This window comes from Nilaparvata lugens, chromosome 2, assembly GCF_014356525.2.
Source record: "Nilaparvata lugens isolate BPH chromosome 2, ASM1435652v1, whole genome shotgun sequence".
In the NCBI taxonomy this organism is placed as follows: Eukaryota; Metazoa; Arthropoda; class Insecta; order Hemiptera; family Delphacidae; genus Nilaparvata; species Nilaparvata lugens.
In genome coordinates, this window is record NC_052505.1 from 37,998,451 (window position 1) to 38,025,158 (window position 26,708).

The following is a 26,708-nucleotide window of genomic DNA, read 5'->3' on the forward strand; positions in this document are numbered from 1 at the left end:
GCTACCAACATTGGCGAGTGCAAGACCAAAATTTACCTGTTCGCGTTACCGGAGAGAAACCAAGGTGCGTGGGTGCGGCGGCGGCCATTCAACTTTACCTGTATAAATATTTTCACTTTCGTTACGCCAAGGCACAACGGCAAGGCGGTCGGCTTTGACATGACAATGTATTGTCGTCGATGGATTGGATGTGACACTACGAATCGATACAGACAATAATAGAAAACTAGCTAAAAATGACATTCTATAAAAACATATTAATAAGGTTGTTGTGAAAGGTCATTTCTTGATCGGTAAAAGCGGAATTAACTCTTGAACTATGCTGCATTGCTGAAGATTGCCAACAGAAATGTTGAAGTAGTCGTGAAGAGTATTGAGCTCTTCAGCACTTATTATTTTTATTGCATTCGAAAAATGTGTAAGAAACAGCCGAACAGTGGTAGCTCCAGGATATGACCATGGCATAAGGAACCATTTATCATAGGTACATCATTCATCACATGAGATAAATGATTTACAATTGCTGCTGATGATCAACATTATTATGTAGTAAATCCTAAACTCACGTGGAGGAGTATTGATTGATTGAGGATCAACGTATGATGAAAGGGCTCACACTTAGAGGTCGGTTCCGAAAACATAAGGGAGTGGTTTTGAATCTCATAAGTGATTCCAAATGTAGCTTGCCAATCGGTCACCCATCCAACAAGAGTACAGAACTATCGTCATTTAGTCAGAAAATAATCTGTCTTGTAATTTAAAATCAAAATCGATCAGAATCTTTCACATAATACGCCTTGTATTTCATTGTAGTAGAATTTCAACGTCTATGATAGCATTCCCAATCTATTATATTAAGAAAATTATAATCAAGACCTCTATTATAATTTCGAATATTATCAATTAATGACTGTGTTTCTTTTCTTTGTTATAGTCATTAATTTGACAGCAAGTATGAATTAACTCTCAAGTATACCAACTATGAAGAATGATTGTAATAGATGAGTAGCCTACTGCGACCTCAACATGGTATTTCACGAAGTTTAATAATCAAACAGGTTTAATATTAACATCGCATTCCAATCAATATTATATTATGTCAATGGTGCTAACCATTCGGTCACCTGATTGATTCTACCAAACTTTTGGTAACAATTCAATCTGAATAGACCACGGAGTCCATCAATTATAGAATTGTTTTGTTGATAATAATTATTAGACTTGGTGATTAGTATAGTGTTTTTTTATTGAATAATGAACGTTCAATATTCTATTAAATAATTGAGGATGAATCACAAATCATCTCCGAAAACACGTATTTAATGCAGATAAAGGAATGTGAGTCCACATGAGCACATGAGTAATCTTTTTCAAGTTCATGGAACAGGAAAATACTAAACAAATTAGTTCTGCAGATGTTTGGGATTTCCAAGTATAGTCTGATGAATAAATGTTTAATAATAAAAGTTTATATTCAATTTTTTTCCTTATCGACACGTTTCTCTAGTATACTTGAACTTGACATGATCTTCAGGTAAAACGTATAGATAGCTCGTTTTTTAAAGGAAGGTTAAATGAGTTTTATGAACAATTCGATGCAGCAACAACATTGGCCTACAGTATTCCTAAGCTCTTTTCAAACGTCGAGAGACACTTCTCTTGAGGAGTATGAGATAAGAAATGATGTGGTTTATTCAACACATCATCATCATCTCACGTGCAAGGCCATTTGAATAGGAAAACACATCAACACATCACTATTTAAATAGGAAAATCGGGATACTAAGATTCTGCTCAGGAGTTTAGGTAAGTTACAGGAGAAACAAACCTCTTCCGTTGATAATTATATTTTCAATCATTTCCATAACATAAAAGTTGTGTAAAGTTAGTGATAATGTGATCTACAAGCATATCAACTCGGAAAATAAGCACATTGAATTCTTCTCGAACAAGTTATTTCTTTATTTCATTTTTAATAACAATTAATAAAATGCAAGGGTAACACAATTTGGAGAAATTTTTAGAGACATACATGCAAGGTTATTTGTTTGATCAGGGAAAAGAGTCAGACAATATCTATATATTCACAAAAAACTGTATAATACTATAGGAAGCTAGTCAACAACTATTATTAACAACTAAATAATATAACATCAAGATTACTTCGATATACATAGACACAGATGAATATTTCTTAATTGGTCACTAGAATTAGTAATAAGTAAGAAAGTAGTGGTGTAAGCTTATTCAGTATTGGGAGGGCATCCGTGAATCACGTTAAGGTCTGCGAGGAAAATTGAAAGGTGATTTTTAGTTATTTTTGTTGCAGAAGAGAGATTGATTCTTGAATTTCAAATATTTGTCCTTTTCAATTTTGCAAGTAACACAGGGATGCTCAGTAGATCTGAGAAGTGGGAGATCTTTCGACATATTTATTGTATGGATCATATCATTGAATGTCCAATGCCATCAAACTTTCCAATTTGAAAATTTAATGGATTTGAGCCTCCATTCTCCCAATGGGGAAATATCCTTAGATATTACATTGTAGGTTACATATATATAATATATATGATAATATTTCGTCACTGACAGGAGTTTCCCAACTCCTTCTCGATATTATATTTCGAAGAACACGATAAAATATGTCTATTATAACCTACGTTTCTAAAAATATTACACATAGAAGTCGAAATGGGGTGAGTAGCTACAAATAATAAAAGTAACAGCTAACACTCTGAAATAACGACAATAATGTGAATACACACGTAGTGAATAAAACTCATGTTTAGTCAATAATACTGAACATTCAATATTTTTTCCTCATAATCGGTGGATATTGGAACCCTAGCTGTAATAAATTTCTCATAATCGCTTATTATTGGAACCCCAGCTGCACTTAATCACAATACTATCAGTGTTATTTTTTTATAGTTTACCATGCTTGAAATCCTTTGTGATCCTGAGATCGGAGGCGGTTGATAGAAGCCTAGCGCTGGTTAGGGACTGCGGCTGGTCGGGGGAGGAATTGGATCCGCCCTCTTCAATTTTCACCCGAGGCAAGTCCCCCACCTTCAGCGTCTGCACCCCTGTCGATGTGGAGAGTGTATTGTGAGAGTGTGTGCTTTCTTCCGATTTTGTCGCCTGCTGATAGAAATAAATGATACAAATTTAGTTACGAAGCTTCATTTGCTGAGGAGAATGCCCACAATAAGATGTATGTATGAATAATGGAATGGATGATGATGAATGAATGTACCTATAATATCATATAAACACATAGGTAATAAAGATAAGAATAATGACACGCCACATTTTAATACTTATACTGTAATACATGTTCATCTTTAACAGCAATGTTTAGAACGCTTCCATGATTTAGTGGGAGCAGTCACATTGTCTACCAATATTACTCGACGTGTAATCGTTTCTTTTTAATATGGTTTAGCACTGGAGTACTCGATTATCACAGCTTCAATCCTCTGTACTTTTTTGTCAAAAATTATTGATTAATTTTAATAATTAGACTAACCATAAATGAAATAAAATAAATGGAATATGAAAAATGAAATAGAATGAATTCGTGAAGGGAAATCTAAAATCAGGAGGACTTACATATTGATGACTCTTACATATTGAAATGATAATGTTGCGAAACTAATGACATCTATCGAACTCCAATATTGGATCAGTTCACAAACAGTTGAGCCAGAAAAGAGTTTAGTGCTCCTATATAATTCTTGACTGGTGTATTTTGAATCTCGTATCACGTTACTCAGGAAAAAATAGAGAATAAGGGAAAATTCAGGCTGGCACCATCTCTTATTTAATATTATATTCATAATTTGCCTTAATTGTTAGAGTAAACGAAACAGGCTGACAATCATTTAAACTCGCGGTTTCCATCAATGTGCTCCCAACTTTATTCTCCATCAATGTGTTCAAAACCTGCATTTATTAATATTATATTCTGTCATCCAAAACATAAGAATAGGCATGGTTGGAAATATTACCTGTGGACTGGATGGGTGTCCCTTGTGGTTGTAAGGTGAAGTGCGATGGTTTGCAATATGGTTTCTTCTGTAAGGATTTGATCGTCTGTTGAAATCTCCATGACCGTAGTGATTATTATTGCTAGTTATGTTATTATTGTTTTCCGTTGTTACATTATTGTTATTGTTGGCGTTTTGTATGTACTGATGTTGCTGCCATTCTAAAACCCCTGTTAGGAGTCGTATGTATCTGAAATCGAAAATTAAAATCATTTTAACGATATCTCAATAATGAATGTTTCATAATATTGAACTATATTGCACATTTTCATTCGGAAGTTCTCTTTGATAAGCTTATATCATCACTAACTCATAATAGCTTCTACCTAACCTAACCTAATACGCGGGTTTTTACCTAGCCTTCCCGGCCGTTTCCCGCACTCAACACGCCATCTGCCTCTATCTCTCCATACGTCTTGTTGGATGCCCCTGCTCTCCATGGCCTCTTCTATGTTTTGCTGCCAAACCGTTCGTGGTCGTCCTCGTCTCCTCCTCTCAGCCGGAATCCACTCATATACCTTCCTTGGTATGCGACTGGGGCTCATTCTTCTGAGATGTCCGTACCACTGCAGTTGTTTTTCCTCCACCTCATCCACCACTGACCTGTCCAATTTCATTTTCTCCCTTATAACCACATTTCTCACCCTATCTCTCAAGGTCAGCTGGCAACATCTTCTCCAGTAATTCATCTCCATAGCCAATAATCTTTGTTTTAGTCTCTTGGTTAATGTCCATACTTCCGCCCCATAAGTTACACAGCTCATCACAATTGTTTTGAAAACCTGTTTCTTTACTCTTTCAGATATATCATCCGTCCAAAGTATTGAATGTAGCTTCCTGGTTAAAACTCTCCCCTTTGCAATCCTGTATCCAATCTCTCTCTCATCCCGTCCATCATCTTTTATTGTCATACCTAAGTACCGGCATTCTTTGACATTTGCAATTTCCGTGGTTTCGTCAATGTTCAATGAATTTCCTTCTCCTCCAACCACCATATATTGTGATTTCTCTTCACTGATTCCCAGGCCACATTTTTTATACTCCTCTATGAGTTGCCTTGTCATGTATGACATATCCTCTTCATCTTCAGCTAGGAGGACCTGGTCATCTGCAAATAGTAGAGTATATATATTTTCTTCATTTAGTAGTACACCCATACTTCTACACTTGCGTGACCACACCTCCAAGGCTTGCTTACGTATATCTTGAAAAGCGTGGTGAGATGGGGCAACCTTGTCTAAGGCCTTTATTTACAGCAAACTCTTCTGACAGCTGGTTTCCAATCTTTATCCTGCTACTACTATCCTTGTAAAGAGTTTTTATGGCATTGATGAGGGGAGTACTAATTCTCGCTTTTTTGAGAGCTTCCCATATCTTATTCACTGGAACACTATCATAGGCTTTTTTCAGATCCAAAAACAAAACATGAAGTTCTCTTCCTCTCTGTAATTTTTTCTCCATCAGATGTTTGATACAGAATAGGTTATCGGTGCATGATCGACCAGCACGGAAACCACTTTGCTCTTCTATTTCCCTCATTTCCAGTTCAAGTCTTTGTTTCAAAACACGTCCGTACAGCCTACCCATAGCTGCTGTTATGCTTATCCCTCTGTAATTTGAACACTCGGCTCTGTTCCCTTTCTTGTATATTGATGTGATCCAAGCCTCTTTTCACTCTCTAGGCACCGTTGTTGTGGAAATACATCGATTGAACAACTTTGTCAGGTATTCTAAAATGCCGCTTGGAGCAAATTTCAGCAATTCTATAGGTAAACCTCCAGGACCCGCGGCTTTGTTTTTTTTCATCCCCTGCAAGGCTTTTCCCACTTCTTTCAGAGATATTTCTGGCATAGGATGGTCTTCCTCTTCATGACAATATTCAACTTCTTGAAATATTGGTCTTTTTTCCGTCAAAAGATCCCGATAATAGTCCTTCCATGTTGTTGAATCAATAACCTGTATTCGCCTTCTTTCTTTAAGATCCTCTCTCAGCCTCCTGATAGTTTTCCACGCTTCTCTAGACTTTGAACTACCTAACATATTTTCGATTTCATAACACTTTAGTTCCCAAAATCTGTTTTTCGCCTTCTTCACCTCTTTCTTAACAAGGTAATTCTGTCTCAAATATGCCTTCCTGTCTTCGGGATCATGTGTTGTTAGCCATCTCTGATACAACGTCTCCTCCTTAATTGGCGACTTTAGATTTTCATCCCACCAATATGAGTTTTTGTATGATCCCTTGCTTTCCACCCCTCCCACAGCTTCTAATGCTGCTTGATGCAACTCTTCTTGTACATTTCCTCCACCTCTATTTCTGTCTGATTCTCATGTTGCATTTTGCCTGCTAGCCTCAACTTGTAGAGAAAGTCAGTTGAATCATTATTAAAACTCTCCAAATTATATTTTGGATTGTCAGCCTTATATCTACTTTCGTCACAACTATCGTCACCGCTATCTCTTTGAGGGGCAGGCACTATGAGAAATTTGCCTTTTACAAGAAAATGATCTGATCCACAGGTTGCTCCTCTGTACACACGTACATCCTTTACTTTAATATGTGACCCTACTTTCATCAGGATATAATCTATTACTGTTTTCAAGTGTCTTGTTGGTTGAATCCAAGTGTATTTATGTATATTTTTGTGTTGAAAAAAGCCATTCATGATTCTCAGGGAGAATTGAGTGCATAAATCGATTAGACGTTGCCCATTTTCATTCAATGTATTCTCGCCATACTGTCCCACAACCCAATCTCCGGTTTTGCAACCTACTCTAGCATTAAAATCTCCCAATACAATAATCTCCTTGTTTCTGTTTACTGCTTCTAGAACTGCAGAGAATGATTCATAAAAATCATCCTTCACCTGAGATTCGGCATCCTCATTTGGCGCATAAACACCTATTAATGTCACTAACCTCCCTGCATACTTCATATCCACTGTAATGAGTCTTTCACTTATTGGGTCATAGTTTGTCACTCTCTTTTCAAGTCGCTTATGAACAGCTATGGCCACTCCTGCTTTAGCTCTTCTATCTTCGTCCACACCACTATAGAATACCGTGTATTATCCTTTTATCTCATTTCCCCTTCCTTTTTTCTTTGTTTCAGACAATACCACGACATCCATCCTTGATTTTTTCAATTCTCCATAGACTTCCATTTCCTTCGTAGCAATACCCTGAACATTCCAGCATCCAAAATTCATGAAATTTTTCTGAGTCCGTGTTGATTTTCCGTTAATTCCAGTCCCATTCCGAGGCATATGTGTTGAGTTTTTTGCGTTCCGATGTTTTTGCGAGGAGTGGGCTGCAAACCCAAAGCCTCAACCCCCAACCTGGAGGACCAGTCCTCTATTTTAAGAGGAGAATAAAAGTGAAAAAGAAGAATAAAGAGGAATATGGCCAAGTAAGGCCGATAGACAGAAAATAGAAAGAAAGAATGGCACACAGCTCAGTCAATCGAAAAAGTGCCATTCTAGAATTGAAAAAGTTCCAAAGCATATTAGAAGAAGAAGAAGGGTTTTGGAAGAAGGGCTTTGGAAAAGGGGGGTCCCTTTTAGTCGCCTCCTACGACAAGCAGGGATACTGTGGGCATATTCTGGTTTCTAACAAATGATTGAGTTCGATGTTCGACTCATAACACTCCCCCAACCCACAGGGATGATAATAGCTTCTAACTCTTCAATTAAAATGTATAATTCATCTATTATCGATTACAATATATTATAATGCATGATGATCTACTCTTGTGAATGTTAGTATTGATAATGCTCATTTATTACTGTTTGTCATAGTATTATCCGTAATTGATTCATAACTTTCGAAAAAATATATTGGAACATAGTTGATGAATCATTTAATATTTTATCAGATGAAAGTCTGGTAGGCTATATATTAAGTTAAGGTACGTAAATCATGTAGGATTGAATTCAATTCCGTTTCCAATACTCATTGACATTTTATATGGCATTTATAATGGTACTCAATATTATGATTATACTTAGATGCTTTCTTAGCTTGCTATTAAAGCTTCCAGCTGGAGAATTAGAGGATATTGTCCAAATTGATATACAAGACCACTAATATTGCGATACTATTGTGTTTTTAACCAAAAATACTATTGATATTGCAGGTTTGATATTAATACATCAGCCTGTCATTTACATAGGGCCTAAACATCGTTCAAACAGTTCATTGTTATTAATATATCATTGATATACAAGACCACTACTATTGCGATACTATTGTGTTTTTAACCAAAAATACTATTGATATTGCAGGTTTGATATTAATACATCAGCCTGTCATTTACATAGGGCCTAAACATCGTTCAAACAGTTCATTGTTATTAATATATCATAGTTGACTCTGAAAGTCTCCAATGAGTAAACTAGAAGTATTAATTTAATATGTACAGTGATTGACCTTGCATAGAAAACTAGGAAACTCGCGTAAATTGTTAATGATAGGCGTATTTTGTGGGTTGTTGGCCTGATGGTGTTGACCTGGTTGCAGCTCTGCCCCTTACAATCAAACAACCAGCAAGTAGTACAGTATCGACGATGATGAGGGGGTTTTATAAGAAGTAAAGAAAAATTTTTCTAATAGAGATTACTCTTATCTTCCCGATAATAACAAATATTTCCAACTTTTCTGAAAATGAATAATAAATGGTTTCTACAAATAAAAATGCAATCATTATTAACTTTTTCCATAAAAAGTTGATAGTTAAATAGCGGTTATTTATTTTCTGAGGCCTATGAGGAGCCTATAATAAGTGGACAAGAACACAAATATGTCATGGAATGAGGCACTCTCAAATGAATTATTGATATAATTGGACAGATCGATAATACTTAATATGAATCATATTATAATAAAATATTCTCAACAAATGCAATCTCTAGCTCCAGCAATGATATTAATTGTCGAGGAACCGTAATTCAATAACCTCAACTTGGTCTTGAGAATTTCTATGTGCTTTCACAACTGTTCATTTTGATTGAAATGTCAAACTTTCGGAATAAGCTCATTTTATTGTAATCACGACCAGGGAAATTGCAATGCTAATTTACTCTTATTTTACAACCAGTTACTGATACTTATGAATTTGTAAAGAGATTCACTGTTACTAGTGAATATGAACATTCGAATGCGAAAAATAGAAGCAAGCATGGACTTTTACATAACTACTTTGCTTGTGACATGAGTGGCTTGTAGTCAAGCTCAATAAATTATTGATAAACATTGTTTTCAGCTATGACATATATTTTATTTTCTGAGTGAAGGTGATATTGTATTAGTTATTCATATTGAATAAGAATACGAATTGAATTATATCTAGTTTTTCCTTCAGTACTATGCATTACTCTGTTAAAAAGCTTATTTCTATTCATTTAACCATTTCACAGATTCTTCCAGATCAATACTGTTAACAGTTTCATTTCATTACCATTTATACAGTTTTCAACTCACCTGATGGCCATCCTCAGTATCTCGTTCTTGGAGAGTTTTTTATCGGGTGGATGAGTGGGTACGAGCTTCCTGAGTTCGCCGAACGCGCCGCTGACATTCTGCTGACGCCAGCGTTCCCGGCTGTTGGTGAACACCTTCCTCAGCACCCCTGGCCGCACGGACCCCGACTGCTGTCCGACACGTCCGACTCCGCCGGATCCGGCCTCGTCGGAGTCCGACACTTCGTCCGACAGCAGCTCCTCGTCCTCTGAGTCGGCAGCTGATTGGTCGTCTCCGGTCCACTCGCCGCCTCCGTTCCCGTTCACGCCGCTTCCACTGCCGCCTCCCACACCCACTATCAACGGCTGTAATCGAATCACATCTCTCACTATTGCACATCAAAATCATCTGATTTACAAGAAAAAGAGAGTCCTATAAATAGATTTCTACTGAGAAGTTCACACGTATGTTATTTCATGTTAAAATGGAAAAAAATTTAAAAAATCAATCGAAATTTGATAATATTAGATCTGATTCTTAACATCATATTGTGAGTTTTTATCTGTGTTTATCTTCGAACATGCTACAATGTAACCATAAAAATACCACAATTAGTCCCATAGCAGAGGTCTTTTCGCAATGGTTATTTGTTTTTTCCAAAACTACTATAATGAAGACTTTATGCAATGACTTGAACATTATAACACTGTTTCCGATGCTGGTGGCATAAATATTAAAACACAGTTTCTAATGCTTGCAGCAGGTTTCAGTTTATCAAGTTTCAACTAAATTAAATATTCACTTTGAGAAGTTTTTAATTCGTTCTCAGTACAAGTTTTCAGATTGTCTTGTTTTCAGTATTTCAAGTTTCCAGTTCGTCAATATTTCAGTACGTCGAATTTCATTTCGTCAAGTTTTTCCTCGTCAAGCTTTCAGTTCACTGTTCACTCTTTATGAGTAGCTTTTAACCTATTTTAATATCAGTATTTTTACCATATAGGCTAGTTGGTTCATTTATAACTTTACAAAAAATCAGCAAATTTATACTTTGCTTGAGTATTCATGGATAAAATAGTGTATACGGTCGTAAATAGAATAGTGTATACAACAGTTCTATAATATCGTCTTTAAAGCACTCGTGAGATGCTTAAAACACGCGTCTCAACTCTACATCTAACTCGTGCGTTGAAAAAACCCTCATTACTGTTACAGTATTATAAACTATTCTATCTCACTACGAGGTTTTTAACATATTATATAGATGCTTTTGAAGCATCAAAGAATACATGCTTTCTTTACAAGCTTGAAATTGCAGTGGACCTATGAGGACCGAAATTATTGTAATCTGATGTGACAGATATGATCCAGGTACTAAGGATATTCTTCTTCTTCTTCTTCTGGTGCCTATCCGTTACCGAATGTTGGCAATTTTTACTTTACAGATGTAAATTTATTGAGAAATTGCATTCATTCAAATGCTAATTAATGAATAGTATTATCAAACAAAAATCCAAATTAAATGCTGTAAATCACCCCGAAGACTTCTGCTACTGCAAATATTGATAAGAGCTAATATACAAAATGTATTCGTCAGCCAGGGAATCAAACCCTCATAATTACTAGTCAGGAATGCTCACCCTTATACCAAACTGACAATCTATGGACAGCAGCGCTCATTTTATACGAAACCATAGCGGCCAGCCAGTCTACAGATGGAAATTAATGAGAGAGCATTTATTATAATAAATATAAAAATGTGGGTGATAGATAATGCTGGCAAATAAGTGAACCTACCGTTCCAGGTGGATTTGGAGCCACCGTGAAATAATTTTGCGGTGTATAAATGTTTGTTAGCAGAACTGGCCTCAATCAGACAATGTTCCTACAGGAGGACCAATAGAAAGGCGACTAACTCAATATGTGAGATGAGAAGGTCTTGTCTGCGAGGGCATCCTTACATTCAATCTTACATTAATTGTTATATTTAATTGTTTAACCAAGAATGTCATAATGTGGAAAAGACTTTCAAAGATTGGAGGATTTTAATCTTGAATCACTCTTCCAAGTCAATGTGGAACATTTGGGTAACCTTCTTTTTAATGGTCGCGATGAACACTAATTCAATTCGCGAATTTCAAAAATGACCTCCATATGACTTGAACAATCTTGAGAGGAGCATTCTCCTAAATTGTATTTTTCTAGTTGCTCCCTATATTGTAACTTATCTTTCCATTAGAAACAAATAACCAATTAAAGAATATCATGTGAGAAACAAGCTGAATAACTTGCATACTCTGAAGCATTGCTCCAAAGTTACACAATGTATGACTTTGAAAGAACCTTCCCAAAATGAGAGATGATAATATCGATTTTGAACTCCTAAATAACTCTAGTTTTTGAACTCCAGTTTCAATCTCCAATCTTCATGAATATTATAAAGATATGGATATCCTCTGATGAATTATTAATACACTGATTACTAGGATCAGAAACTCTAATTCCAACTCTCATCTGCGTATATATGAGTAAACAAAATAAGATAAATAGAGTACACGACTAAATAAGAACAACAAGCATCTCCATGCTCAACCATGATTTAGGAAACAGTGGAAATGAGTTACAGTAATTTTCAAAATAAGATGCAGGGTGAAGATTCATTCTAAACAGTACTTTTGATGATCAACTGTACATTCACAACTGAGTTCAGTATTTGGTCAATTATTCGAAACGCTAATCACTCTTGAATTTGTTTCATAAAGTGAAGTATTATAGAATACATTTCCGGTGACATTTCAGTTTCAGGTGAAGGATTAATGGAATCATTTTTTTTTACCACTTACATTTTATTCCTGTCATCTCAGGTGAAGAACCAGTGGGAAGTATTTTACGAAATTGAAGGGTATTCCCGATTGAAGGAAGACTTCCAATGAGAGAAGTGCGATGCAAAACAGCGATACAAATCCAGAATTGAACGTTTTTGATAAGAGTACTCATTTATCAATGATAATATTTCCATGTCAATTCATGTTCTTACTTCAATAGGCCCACATATCAATTGAATAAAACACGAAGAGTTCAAAGGAACACAATTTAGATTACAATAACGCATTTCTACCTTCAATATTCAATTGACACAATAATATTTTGAAAATATAAATAGATTTATTTGCATTTGTCAACTATGATCAGTATATTATTCAACCAATGTGGTGTTTAGTTAGAAGAAGGTATCAAAAAATACTCAATCGTTAGTTATTAATTTATAGCTAACTATCATTATTCCAAATTTTTAAACAAAACTTACCATCCCCACAGTCAGACAAGCAATAGATTGACTTCGCTGGAGCTGGTATCACTTATCCGTCTTATCATGAAGTTGAGTGAGAAACTAAAATCCGGCAGAGTGTAGAATCAGTTACGTGGGGCGTCAATACTAAGTAGAGAGTCACCCCTGCAACAAGGGAAGCTGTGATCCTCCCCCACCTCTCTACATCATCAACACCTGCCAGCCAATCACAGCTCACTTTTGGCGACTAAGGGGCGTGGCTAACACAACATCCCCTGCTGATTATTAGCAAGCTATCGGAATCAGTGTCGTGTGAGAAGCTCAATATTGATATTTTGCGTTGGAATTGTGCGGAGCACGATACTAATTCGATTAGTGCTTGACAGGAGCTATTCGTCAAAGCAATCATACAGCTCAGTAGTTTTGTTTCTAGATGATTATTAGCAATAGATTATTATTCGATTGCTGAGTTGCTACAGAATTTGATAGGATAAAGCTACTCATTGTACATGCACATTCCATTCTATTTTATTAACAAAAATGAAGAGTGATGATTTCAATTTAGCTATGATCTGATTTATGAAACAGACAATAGACTAGAAGGTAGTTTGTTCGCATTGATTGCTCTTCGAGTATTTTAGAATGTAGTTTGCTTGAATTGAAATGCAGTTGATATATTTCTGACCGCTACAGCCAAATAAGGCTTTACCATCAGCCACTACACTCCACAATGTTTTCTCTCAAACTCTGTTGAACAAAAAGTCGTACTATTCATACGATTCATTTATCTGGAATTTCCTCCATGGCCGCAAGATTCAATTACGTTAAAAGATTCCCGAAAATCTTGATAGCAATTCTATGCTCAAGTTACATTTTCAATGATATATTAAGTTGAAGTTACATATCTATACAGATCAGTTATTCCTGTTACAAAATGAGTATTTTATATTATTATATGATGACACTTGTTAATACAGTGCGATTGTATACACTGATGTGAAACACCAACCAAGGAACTCATATTTGAGTATTTTGGCAAAGGAAGCATCTGATAACTGGCCGAATACAAGAACTTACAAACATAAACCATTATGATTACATTTAAATATGCTTTCTCTAGACATCTAGAGACAGGGAGGCGGAAATGGTCCTTTAACACGATTCGCGTCCACAAAATGATATTTATCCTTTCACTTTTTCGCTGAAATGTTTGTAAACTTAATGTGTTGACAGAGTGGAGCTTGAAATATCCGCAATAAAATTGAGTTTGTTGTTATAAAGCATTCAACTCATTTAAGAGGCAGAGGTCTATAAAAATTATTTCTATTTATTCGAGAAAGACATTCTTTCCTCATTATGATTCTAATTTCAGTAATTTACTTTAAGACCGCTCCATTGTTTCAGTAATTGATGATTACGTTGTTTTAGAACGAATCAAATTATTCAATCTTGAATAGTTTCCATGAAGCTTGGTGAGATTCGTAATCTTTGCAGGTAGGCTAACTAAAAAAAAATCAAGAAACATGGAATGAGAGTTGAATTATAGTTGATAGAAAACGGTATTATGTGAATAAAACAACAACAAAGTTTGAAGAGCGAATATAACTAATATGTTCTAATGTTCGAATAAAATTAATAAAAGTCACATTTCACTTATTATGTGATTAATAATAATCGAAGACAGAAAAGCACTTAATAGGTTGAATACTTGAAGAAAAATTAGCTTAACTCACATTCTTGTTAAAAATACAGTTTGTCAGTGTGTGGGCAATCTTTGTTAGCCCAGCTAGAGTGCATACATATAGCATTTGATTCATAATACCAACATAACAAGGAAATTACGTCTGTTCATTATAACATAGTCTCAGGTTCATCATAATATGGGGCTCAAAGTTCCAGGGGTTGAAAGGGTTTGAAAGTTCCAGGTTTTTTATATTCACATGATGTTGAGAGTGACAGAAAACTGTATCTTCTCATTACTTGATCAAAAAACCGAATTATTTCAAAACCCAGATGAATTTTAAGAAATATCAGCAAGAGGGTGGTTGAAAGATTCTGTCAAGAATTTGTTTTTTTTTAATATCTCTCTCATAATTTCCCGTCTTGTTCTCAATAATTACTTTATACTCCGTTATTATTTAACTCTCAAGTCAAGTTAATCCTGAAACTTCAGGTGACGTTGTTTTATCTGGGAGACTTTCCTAATCTGAGCAGCCTGAACTGGCTCTGAGACCTTACAAAATACTTTGTAAGTGAGCTGGAAGAGTTTTATATCCTATTAGGCATCAACAGTATTCGTATGACTTCCAAAGTTTTCCACTCGGCTTGCAATGAAGAATCGTTACGGCTGGAATAAGGGGAAGTCTCTTATCAGCAAAGAACACTCCTGCAGTAGAAATGACGCTGAGCCCCTCAACAAGTTACCACGTCACCCTTTCAATGATCGTTTAGATACATTCAAGATTCATGTCCGTCTTAATACTCAATACTTTGTTTACAGTTTGTTTCAATTCACTTCGCCTTCAAGGGAATAGACCTTTTAATCCAAGGGTGAAGACGATTCCGAAGCTGTTACCAAGCTGAAGCTGCGAGCTGAATTTGTAGGTGTACATTACTCATATACTAAGCTTCTATCTCTTCATGCTTCGGAGCCCACCTGAAATCGTAGTTTAACCAGGTTTGCCCTCCGCTCTTGAGGTGCAGTGACTCAAACCCGATGCTCCTCAAGAGTCTCAAAACCGAAAAAAGCATAAGTTCCACATATTTTCATCCATAATTTCATTATCTAAATTTTATGTTGATAGCCTATTTCATTTTGAAAATTATTGAATTGTGAGTGTGATAGATTCACACTTTAAACTGGTATCCAAATAATAATTTCTTGAATATCCCTCATTCACGCACAAATCTGGGACTCATATGAGCAAATCTCTAGTATTTTAAAACTAAATAACTCTACAATAAATTCATGATAAGATTGGGAATAAAAATAAGTTTTTGGACAGTAATTTGACAAATTCACAACTCAAATAGCCTCTCAAGCATATTATTGATGAGGATTCTCAAACTAGGATTCTACTCATTGAAAATTATGATTATTTCTTTTATTCTAATTGATTTTAAATCACCAATCAAGTTGAATAAGAGTTGCACCTACCCATACCCTACCCAAAGTCCTGGAATCGCACTTTGTTACAACTTCACTATCAACAGACTGCCAATCGATAACAAATATTGTTAATTCAAATTTGTTTAATTTCTTTTTCTCTATTGAATGAACTTTTATGATTGTTCATTAATCATGTATTATAATCATATTGATGTAAAATTTATAGGATGTATCTATTAAACTTCGTTTACAGGTAAATGTTTGCAATGTTTGTACACATACTACACTCTGACTACACATACATATTCTTAGTCAGGGTCAGGACGACTCTTTTATTAAAGAACAAAATGTGTAATTTATCATTGGATCTTAACGTATATGATTTATAAAAGCACAGCGCTTCAGTAAATTTCAATTTTCATTTCTCGTTCTGTTGATGAAAAAGTTTCCCATTCGAAGTTTGAAGCAGCACTCTCTCGACTAACATCGTCAATTCGATACAATCTGTTGTATTGTTTCCGACTGGTGAGAGTCAAAAGAGGGGCTTGCGTCTGGGAACGAGGGGCGCGAAGCATCGAGGTGTAAAGTGCAAACATATTGTCAGTGCTGGCGCGTGCGCCCCCAGATAAAGTGCGGATTATGGGCGCGAGCGCCGGTGCCAATAACGCGTCTCGTTGAACTCATCTTTCCGCATCCGTCTATCAGCTTCCGCTGCCGTCAACAGCTTCCCAGGATTAGTAACCGCAGTGTCGCAGGAAAACACTGGTTCACATGGTGCCACTTAGTATCCTATGAGATCAGGACTCCAGTCTCGGTCACCAGTGGGTCGCCAGAGAGCAACCATTGGCAGCCGTGTGTAAGGGAAGATGAGACACCAGTAAGACACAAGGATTGGTGGACGGACTAATAATTATAATGATAATTTTATTTTATAGCCATTCAACTGATCATAGTTACAGACAACGTAATATTCTAATTCTAATTCAAACACACAACAAATTCGAATTTAAATTCAATATCAAACACACATACATGTATGCATGGACTGGCGACCCGAGTGAGATACCAGAGATATCTGGTGGCAGGGCTGGTGGCCCTAGGGTTTTGAGCGCAATAGGAACTAATGCCCCGCGTCTCTGTCAGAGACTTGAGGCCTATCTATCGACCAATTGGAGGCCCAATGTAATATGAGCCTTTCTCATTAATACGAGCCTTATGATTAATATTATGTTGTTTGTTCTAGTGCTACCATTATAAGTGAATTCTATTGTATTTGTCAATCAATTCAAACGTATAGTCTGACATGCAATATACAGATATTAAGGATTGAACGGCATCAGATATCTCGTAAATAAGGTTTGATTGATTTCTAATGATAGAAGATTACATTCTGTACGCTGGATTTATGTCTCCTGATAATGTTTTATTAGTGGATATGTAGTTTTTCGGGGCTCTGATTGTACTTTATGTACATTTCACAGATAATAATTCTATACAAATGTGGTGAACAATGTACATTGCTGTTGTTAGTTGTTATGACAAAGACTACCAAAAAACAGGAGAATCTTCATTAATATTCGTTATGGAGGAATATCCATTGTGATTATCTTTGAGAAGAGATTGGCTTCAGTGACCTTCTCTCGCAGAGGTCTTAATAATGCTGCAATCTGTTGACAATGCAGAAGATGAGTGGACTCTGTCAATGACGGTGGCATTGATTGAGCGAATAACACACCCTCTTGCCTCTTCCACATTCGTTAAAGCAGCATCATCACTTCATTGGGTTAATAATTAGTGTCTGTGTTTGCCGAGGGACAATGTACGCATAAAAGGCTTGGTCAAAGTCAACTCAATAAGAGAACATGAGCTTTCATGCCCATTGATACTTTTCAATTCTTTCAACGCTTTTATTATATAAAAAGTCTTGGGAAAAATACTGTTATGGTATAAGGTTATGGTTGTAACGGATGGAGGTATCTATAACCAATAACTCTAAACCTGACATCATTGTAACGGGTGGAGATATTAATAACACTACCCCACACTTGACATGATTTGTAATGGTGGGAGGGGGGACTTTGTTAGCACCCCATTTTGTAACAAAGAAAAAATATATAATAATTGCTTTAAAAATCTCTTCTAAACTATAAACCTGTTCAAATTATTCGAATCCACGGTTGGGAACTTTGGATGGATTCGTTCATGCAAATGCCAAGATCTTCACTATTTGTTTAACAACACCTGTTTTAGCAACAAGTAACTTATCACGAGCCAGGAACGTAAAATAAAAGATTTTGTAGAAATGCTACTGACATTAATTTATTAGTTGCATTCAAACATAGAATTATCAGTCAAGTTTGAAATTCTGTTACATCGAATTATAATCTTCACTGTAAACAATCCGGTTATTTATTCAATTACTTTTTTCAAAATTACTTTTAAAAAATAATTCCAAATAATATTTCTCAAATTACGACTTTATCGCAATGATTCATGGTTGATATTTAGACAAGAATTTGCTAACTCACTCTACAATAAATTTAGGGCCTCGGTCAATTTATGTGGTCAATCTATTTGAGCTTAATAAAATAGTTTTGGCACTCACCATGCAGTCGAAAATTTAACAAATAAATCGGCACTCACAATCACTCACGTTTGCATTTTAACTACGGTACCTAATATTTTTCATACTACATGCTTTAATTCATAAAAATAAAAATAGGGATATTTTCCATCTAAATAGGCCAATGCCAAATTTATAGGCAGATACTTGTTCTATGACTACATCTTCTCGCGGTGACGACTCGTTTCGAACTGCCGCTCTTCCACTCAAATTTTCCAATTTTCAAGAAAACACGTGGAGCGCCCGGCCTAATTTCTGGTTAAAACGTCGTGGAGTCGCACGGTTCGAATACATTTCTAAATACGTTTGCATTAATTTCATTACGAAATCCAAGCCAGTACTATAGAAATGCTAGAAGACTACAGAAATTTGGATGGATAAGAAGCAATTTAGCAAATCTTTTATTGCAACACAAAAATTAGGTGCTCACTTTGTGCATAAATAAATTCTTCAGCAATCAAAAACAAGGTTCACTAGAGTTCATATTGGAAAAATTTAGTTCAATTTTGATCAGTTCAGCAACCTGAAAGAAAGGTACAAAAAAACTACAATTCAAACCTCTCAATATTCACCATATTACATGGTCTCTGATAAATAACTGTATGGTCTGTTTTTGCACAAATATTTGATATCTCTCTTCTGATTTCCAACCGCTGCTCCTGTTTATTCAATTTGCAGCACGTTCTTGATAAAAACTACATTTCTTGGTAATGAATCCTATAATTACAAAGAAAAAGTTGTTGAAGAATTTGTTAACAGTTAAAAAGCTACTCCCTAAATGATAATTTCATTATTCATTTCTCGGTTATTCCTCAGGAAAAACAATTTCCATTAAAATCACTTTTCTTTCACAATAACAATACAATGTGTTTTGAGAAGCAGTTTTGGATAGCAGCCTTAATTGAACGATCGTTAGCGAAATTCTCACTCTTGACTTACTAGAGCCCAAAGTCGTTTTCTGACTGTTTGTATGTTCGACAAGAACTTTAGAGAAAATTGAACAATCAGCTTCACATTTTAAACACAAATTTTTCCAACCTTTTTACATACTACTTGTGATAGTAGTTGCTATGACAATTTTTTTTTGTTCAAAATGTTAAAATGTGAGTAGAAGCTAGTATTGTTAGGGTTCACTAACATTTGATTATTCAATGTATAGGTTTACTATAATGTATAGATTACTCATTTAATTTTTCTATCGTTCATTAGTACCTTCAAATGTTTCGCCATTGATTTTCCTTTGAAATTCTGTATCGAAATCATGTATCACATGACCACCTTCTCATTTGAAAAAGTGAAGTTGGATTCAAAATGAAGCTGGATTCGAAATGAAGTTGGATCCATATGACGGATTGAAGCGACAGAAGGTTTTTCCAATTGGAATAGGGATTCCCTACTAAACCTATACTTGTAAAATATATATTTAGCTGTTTCCATAATAATTCTTACCAACTCGGTATAATTACAAGTTGCGGATCTCAGAGATCAATACTAAAGTTCATGAGCGAGTTCTTCAACCCAGGGGATCTCTAGTGTAGAATTATAATTAGCATGACATACGACGATACTAATGATATAATTCTTATGGATATGGTATCACTAATCTGATATGAAAACTAATAATGATACTATTATACTTAGTATAATAATACTAATAATGATAAATAATTCTTACAGGTATGGTACCACTAATCTGATACGGAAACTACTAATCACTGTTTCCAATACCTATTTCCTAGTCGTAGTCGACTAGACCAGATAAATTTTTTAATTTTCAAAATTATTCAGCACACTCTCTGTTTACATTGTGCATGGTGCCTAAGCCAAGCCTAAGCCAAGCAATTGATTCGGATGGGGTGTTCGCAATTGGTCGGCTGATGACTCTTAGTGATACGATGACAAGGGAAGCAGGGGAGGGGGATGGTTCAGCTAAGCTGCAACTCTCGTCAAGATAAAAAGTGAAAAGTCACACTTATTGTAATTCATGACGATGTGTTGCGGGTGCTTGAAGCGTTTGCAAGACTAATCCTCGGCTGAAGTGGCTCGAAGAGAGCTCATTACCAAAGACACGCGACCCTAAAAAACTGATCCGCTTTCTTGACCCTCTCTTTCCGCCCCCACCCCCCTCCTTGAATCCAACCATCGCTCTCCAAACAAAGCCACTCCATCACGCACCCTATCTATTATCCAAACATTAAAAAGATATAATGCTATATCAACGTCACAGAGACCACGGATCGGTGTAATTTATTCTATTATTGCTGTCAAAACTTGGGGATGACCGCGCTACAAATTCCATCCTGGATCCTCAGTGATTTTTTCAAGTAGCGTGGTACGGTAGCGTGTTGAGAATGAAGATTGATTGTCGATATTATTGTGTGTTTTCTGGATAGTATAAGAACAAAAGGCGACTCCAATATTTGAGACCAGCAATTGAATTATTTGTTGTATGATGAGGGAGAACGAAGGACTGATAGAAAAGATATTCACACTAGGCTATGGCTATAATTCGATATCAGTTTAGAAATGTGGACCAATATTATAAAAATAAACTAAATTAATCGACCGATAAGCTATTGTATAAATTAATAGCTCAACTGAATAAATAAATCTCAACTGAATTTGACCAAGTGACAGCCATCTGACAGTCTCTGCGTTTCCATTTCCCTGTTTTCTTTGCCTGTTTTCCTTACTTCTTCTCTTTCCCAACTGCTTCCTTGCTACTTGTAAGCAAGTCTCTTTCTCTCACTCATGTGCCAATATATTATATTTCGCTAATATTTTCACTATTTCTCCTCAATTTTTCTTAGAATAAGCTAATTTTTTCATCTTTTGATTCTAAGAATGTAAATTTGGGAAGACAAGTTTGAAAGTGAGCTCTTCAAAGCCTTATCAATCTTGATATTTTATTTTTATTTCAATGCAGTTTAAGCTTGAGATCCAACGTTCAGATCCATATCTTGCCGTTCCAGTTCAGATCCAACATACTGACAATGTGAAAAATGAGAGGAACTTACTCTTTATACTATTAATTATCACAAAAATAGAGAATGAAAGTCACTGATTGGTTGACTGCACATTTGCACATAAGTTTGTGATGGGTTTATTTGACTCATAAACCACTTTGAAGTTATTCTTGAGTTGTAAGGGTGAAGTAATATGATCGGTACATTCTATCGCACTTACACATTGATTCAATGTAAATTGACAATCAATTCCTCTGAATAGAAACTGGGCATTGTTACTCACAGTAATATTCAGAGAGAGCCGTGGAAAACCGAACTCGATCATGAGGCCATTGAAGTTTTATTCACTTGCGACCCTTTTTTAATAAAAATGCACCTTCTTTAACCGGGCACGCGTCAACAAAACCCTTTGTTGAAGTTAGTTATTTTGTTGTAAATTCTGGGGCTGTTTGATTTCTTTTTCAAAAAATGAAGTGTGACTTTTGCACTCGGGGTTGAAATGATCTGAATGAGCTGTGTAGCTTTTTTTATTTATCGCCACCAGCCAACTTCCAATAAATTTTCCAATCGGTTCCATTCGGATTGAATCTTCTTTTTCAATCCTATTCGGACAAATGTTTCACATTCAATATAATAATGGCTTTTCGTCTTTATAATGAAATATTGTAATATATGGAATATTCATCTTCTGATAGTATCATAACATTCAGACATGCTGATATTGGATTGAATTATGGTACATGAATGTTTGAATCCAGTTTGTAGGGTTTTGAAACATTAATAATAACGACTGAATAAAGCTAGTCTATTCTTTTTGATCCATTCATTTCCATCATATGTCATAAGGCAATAATGAGCTCTCATAATGAGCAAGAAATCAGATTCTTTATAAATAGCAATCAATTCATCCCGAGGGCCAATATTTAAAATATTCATACGGTAAGTTGACTGATGCTCATGAGTAGGTAATGGGATTAATATGAGGTAAAAAGCTCATCAATCAGTTTCATACATTTCTAGGACAGTGTTCTTCTATAATAACTTTCGCATTAAGTGGAATCAATCACAAATTGGTTGGAAAGTGGACCGTGCCTATGTTTTCCACACATTCAGTCTTCGCAAATTAGGTCTGAGGAGGAATCTTAAAAAAAATGTTAAAATCCGTTTCATTTTTCACAATATTTTTACACCTGAATTTTCCCTTATATGCCTATCCATATACATCTGATTCGAGCATGAATAGCCAGAATGATGCAATTATTGAGGATTTTTCAGTGATTGAAGCTTCCAGTAACTTTTCCACTACCGAAGAAATACTAAACATTGTGAATTTTATACGGGAAAATAAGGAATTTGTCAAACTTTCGATCTTTATACACCAGACAGGTGAATCAATTATAATCCTATATCATTATATAAAATTATGTTGAAATTCACTATCCACAGAATCGATTGAATAAGTATAATAATGAATATCGATTTCAGTTATTTTCATTAGAAAAATCATAAGAATCTCTTTATCTTCAGACCTTTGCAATCATTTCACCAGTAATATAATGTTGAATGAGGTATAAGGAGATGAGAAGATTAAAAATTCGAAGCAAATACATTTTATAAATAGAATAATAAATATTATTAATAGCTTATTATTTTTGAATAAAATACTAGACAGTGGAAAGAATACTAGAATGTTCTTCACAATAAAGGAAATAACTGATGAATACGAAAATGGACACAACCATTTCAGCAATCAGGATGAACTTTAAAATAAGATGAAGTGAGTTTCATTAGATTTCGATATAGAGATGAGGAATTCAAATTGGAAGTTTATCTAACTATAGAAAGAAGTTTTCTCTGATCTCTAGTGAAATTTTTGGGGTGTCAGATCTATATCCATTCTTCATAAAAATTGTGAAATACTCACTCCTATTCTGTTTTACAGATTACATGATTCGGTTATACAGAGTATGATTCATGATTATCTTTCTATGATCAATAATGTGTCCGTTGGAATGAATCCATAAATAGAATCTTCAATATTCAATTATTTGAATAGGTGATTGAGAGAAACAGTTATGCCTGTTTACTTGAATAACTAGTAAAATCATTGAAATATGTAATACTGATCAGAATTTGTGTCACTTCGAAACAGATAGCTCGTTGAAATATCAAAATTCAGCTGTAGAGCTCTGGCATCAACTCCTGAAGTTAGGTTTATCAGCTCTGGTATTCATTGTTCAGGAGCCGACTGTGGAAAGAGAGGTCAATGAAGAACAACTTATATTTTACAGCACTGAGGAAGTCGCAATTAAAACAGTAAGAGGAAACCATCCATCTTTATCCAATACATTATATTACATTGCAGTATATTGTCGTATATAGATTTGATGTTGAAACATACCGATACATATGTCTCCGTTTCCGTAATAAAAAAATGTAACTTATTTTGTGATTTTATTGTTCTCTATCACATAATGAGCTCTCTATAATGAACATTCTTGTACAATGTAATAATATAATCTTTCTCAAGAAATATAGTGAATTCACTATAAATATATACAGGCTATCCATTGGGCTGGCTATTATTATTTTGTGAACATTATATTCTTCTGTCATCAGAGTAATTTTAAATTCTTTTTTGATAAAAATGAAAATATCAGCTTAGAATTGAGAAAGTGAGAAAGTTGAGAAAGAATGACGTTTTTTCAAATTATATTTGAAATTATTACTGTGGGTTTTTTCCAGTACCTAGTCATACCTTTGTTATTTTATTCTTCGATACAGTGATAACTTGAGTTTGACTAGTAATTAATCATTGAACAATGGGATCGAGATATTGCAATTCTTGTTGAAGTTATCCCCCCATGGTCCATGACGCAGAATCCCCCCCCCCAAAATTTGGCATTCATTTAGGTACTTGAAAACCTTTACGTACTTGAACTAAAAAAAAACTAAGAACCATTTAGGTACTTTATCTTGAAAAAGTCCTATTGAAAAAGTACTATTTTCATAGTTTTTTTTTCTAAAAATCCCCCCCCCCAAAATTTAGCCTCATGTCGCAACTTGCGACATCAAAACATGCTGTGGGCACCCCCGTGTTGACTGATAATAAATAAAATCCTGAAAAATTTGTTTTTCGTAAATTTCTCTATCACCGTTCTCCACAATGTTGGATTGAACGTTTAAAATGGCCGCCATTTTGAATTTTCGAATTGGAAAAAGTTGAATATTTTTTCTACAGTTCATCTCTCTTATTTGAACATACCCACCAATTTGCATAGCGATCGATTGGAAAAATTTGAAGATAAAAATTATTTTGTAAAAATACAAAATGGCGAATATTTCGTAAACGAAGCGTTTTAGGAAAAAAAATTATTCCTCATTTTTTCTTTATTTTGACCCATAAAACCTATTCCCGGTGTTTGGAACTTCAATTTTTGGACACTCTGTATCAATAGAATTTATCATCAGCTACATAAAGTAGCTGTGAATTGTTTATTGTTGCTTACATTTTGTCATTATATAGAGAAAATGACGAAATGTTGGGTTAAATTCAATGTATTGGCCTGAAATGATCATTGTATACTTGCAGGCTTTCACAATGATGTCCAGGCTACGTCCTCTATATTTAATATCAGCAAACACCGGTTGCAAGATTGATCTGAGTGAGATTGCTTCATTGATACCGGCTGACATTGAGGTTTATATAGTATCTCTATGTGATGGCACTATTTACGAAGCTTATCATTTCGATCCAGACAATCCTATAGTGAGAGGAATTGCTTTCAAAGATGAAGCAATGGGAATTTGGATTATGAAAACTAATCAGTCAATTTGGATGAGGAGAAAAAATATGGATGGGTTGAAAATATATGGGAAGGGGTTTCGGGTGAGTTTTCATGAGTGTTATGGAAAATATTCATAACTTATCTTACCACTTTGAATATTCAAAACTCATTTTTTTCAAAAATCAATCTGATTCCTACACTCTTCTTCGTTTATGAAGCATTCAATCTTGAATATGAGTATATACCGTAACATGTTTAAAGAACTATTAATAATCTAGAGAGAATACCTCTTCGGAACAGTTGCTACGGTTGATATTGGCAACAAAATTGATTAATAGTCTAATTTTGTCTAAGGATGGCAGTAGGTTGAGGATTGTTTCTAATCAAGATTTGAGTTCTGTCATTTTATATACGGTTAGCACCAATGTACCTAAAATACATTTATTAAAAAATAATTTAATTGAGCACTGCTGCTATAATCAGATCTACACTCGGAAATATACATTCTATTATATTAAGCGACCAATTTCTGTATATATTTATTTATATGGTTGTTTGTTTGGGTATTTATTTATGTTCAAGGGATCTCGAAAACGGCTCTAACGATTTTCACGAAATTTGGAACATAGTAGGTTTATGATATAAAAATTCGATTGCACTAGGTCTCATCCCTGGAAAATTTGCTGAAGGACATGGAAAGGATAATTATTATTCATCCTTGGAAAAACAGATGATAATTTCGTCGTCTGTTGTTAACGGAAGATGTGAGTGCCTGTGTGGGAGAGAGACAGAATTATGTTCAGCTGTTGAGCTATTTTGCAATCAATCAGATTATCTCACGAGAAATATTATCTAGAAATTTCAATCTACTTGATCAAAATATCTGATTTTCGAAGTTAATCATTATTTTGCCGTTTTAGGTGATTAGTGAGTGTTATTTTGTTATTCAATTTTGTTTGTCAACAATCTAAATTAGACCTTTCCTGTTTTCAAATGTTTGGACTGGGAATTGATCCTGATTTCATGTGTATCGAAAATAACCTACTTTTTGGACAATTTATAGTGTAGGCGGTATAAATCAGAATTCGAAGAAACAATTTAGGGTGGTGCATATTAGTCCCTCCCCAATCATTTAAAGGATTGTCTTCTGTTTATCAATAAAGAAATATAAACTATGATTCTATGCTTAATGTGTACTCCGGAGCTAAGCTCGGTGCCCCGATATTAATATCTTAGGGCCGGTTTCCGAGCTCGGGATTTAGCTAAGTCCTAGACTTTAAACAGCTGGAGTTAGAAAATTGGTTTACCAAAACGGGGCGTAGTCGCAGTCATTGTCATAGGTACGTTTGAATTAAATATCGTAAAACTAGAAAATTGAACACAAAATAAAATAAAGAGAAAATAATGTAAAGTTTCAGCTATTTTGAATT

At 35.0% G+C, this 26,708-nt stretch overlaps 2 protein-coding genes across 5 annotated transcripts in view; one reads left to right on the forward strand and one right to left on the reverse strand.

Moving 5' to 3' along the window:
- The first annotated feature begins 1,601 nt into the window (after window positions 1–1,601).
- LOC111046905 overlaps window positions 1,602–26,708 on the forward strand; it is a 32,422-nt gene continuing 7,315 nt past the window's right edge. The window contains exons 1-3 of the mRNA XM_022332554.2: window positions 1,602–1,806; window positions 23,643–23,806; window positions 25,083–25,379. Coding sequence (XP_022188246.2) covers window positions 25,092–25,379 — 288 coding nt within the window. The 5' untranslated portion in view covers window positions 1,602–1,806; window positions 23,643–23,806; window positions 25,083–25,091. The remainder of the gene's footprint in view (window positions 1,807–23,642; window positions 23,807–25,082; window positions 25,380–26,708) is intronic.
- Window positions 1,939–18,756, reverse strand: LOC111046898 (T-cell acute lymphocytic leukemia protein 1). Of its 4 annotated transcripts, XM_039421150.1 has the most exons (5): window positions 18,507–18,754; window positions 12,811–12,957; window positions 9,528–9,871; window positions 4,014–4,242; window positions 1,939–3,147 (listed from the first exon to the last, which is right to left on the reverse strand). In XM_039421150.1, the coding sequence occupies exons 2-5, from the start codon at window positions 12,811–12,813 to the stop codon at window positions 2,929–2,931; spliced, it is 795 nt and encodes a 264-aa protein (XP_039277084.1). In that variant the 5' UTR covers window positions 12,814–12,957; window positions 18,507–18,754; the 3' UTR covers window positions 1,939–2,928. The 4 variants fall into 4 exon arrangements, with proteins under 4 accessions (XP_039277084.1, XP_022188238.1, XP_039277085.1 ...); XM_022332546.2 differs by lacking the exon at window positions 12,811–12,957 and having other exon boundaries at window positions 2,580–3,147; window positions 18,507–18,756; XM_039421151.1 differs by lacking the exon at window positions 12,811–12,957 and having other exon boundaries at window positions 2,580–3,147; window positions 18,634–18,655.

Bases quoted from the DNA above. Each gene is read 5' to 3' on its own strand.
- LOC111046898 (XM_039421150.1), bottom strand. The intron at 4,243-9,527 runs GTGAGTTGAAAA...TTTCGATTTCAG, and splicing joins ATACTGAGGATGGCCATCAG to ATACATACGACTCCTAACAG. The intron at 3,148-4,013 runs GTAATATTTCCA...TATTTCTATCAG, and splicing joins GACACCCATCCAGTCCACAG to CAGGCGACAAAATCGGAAGA.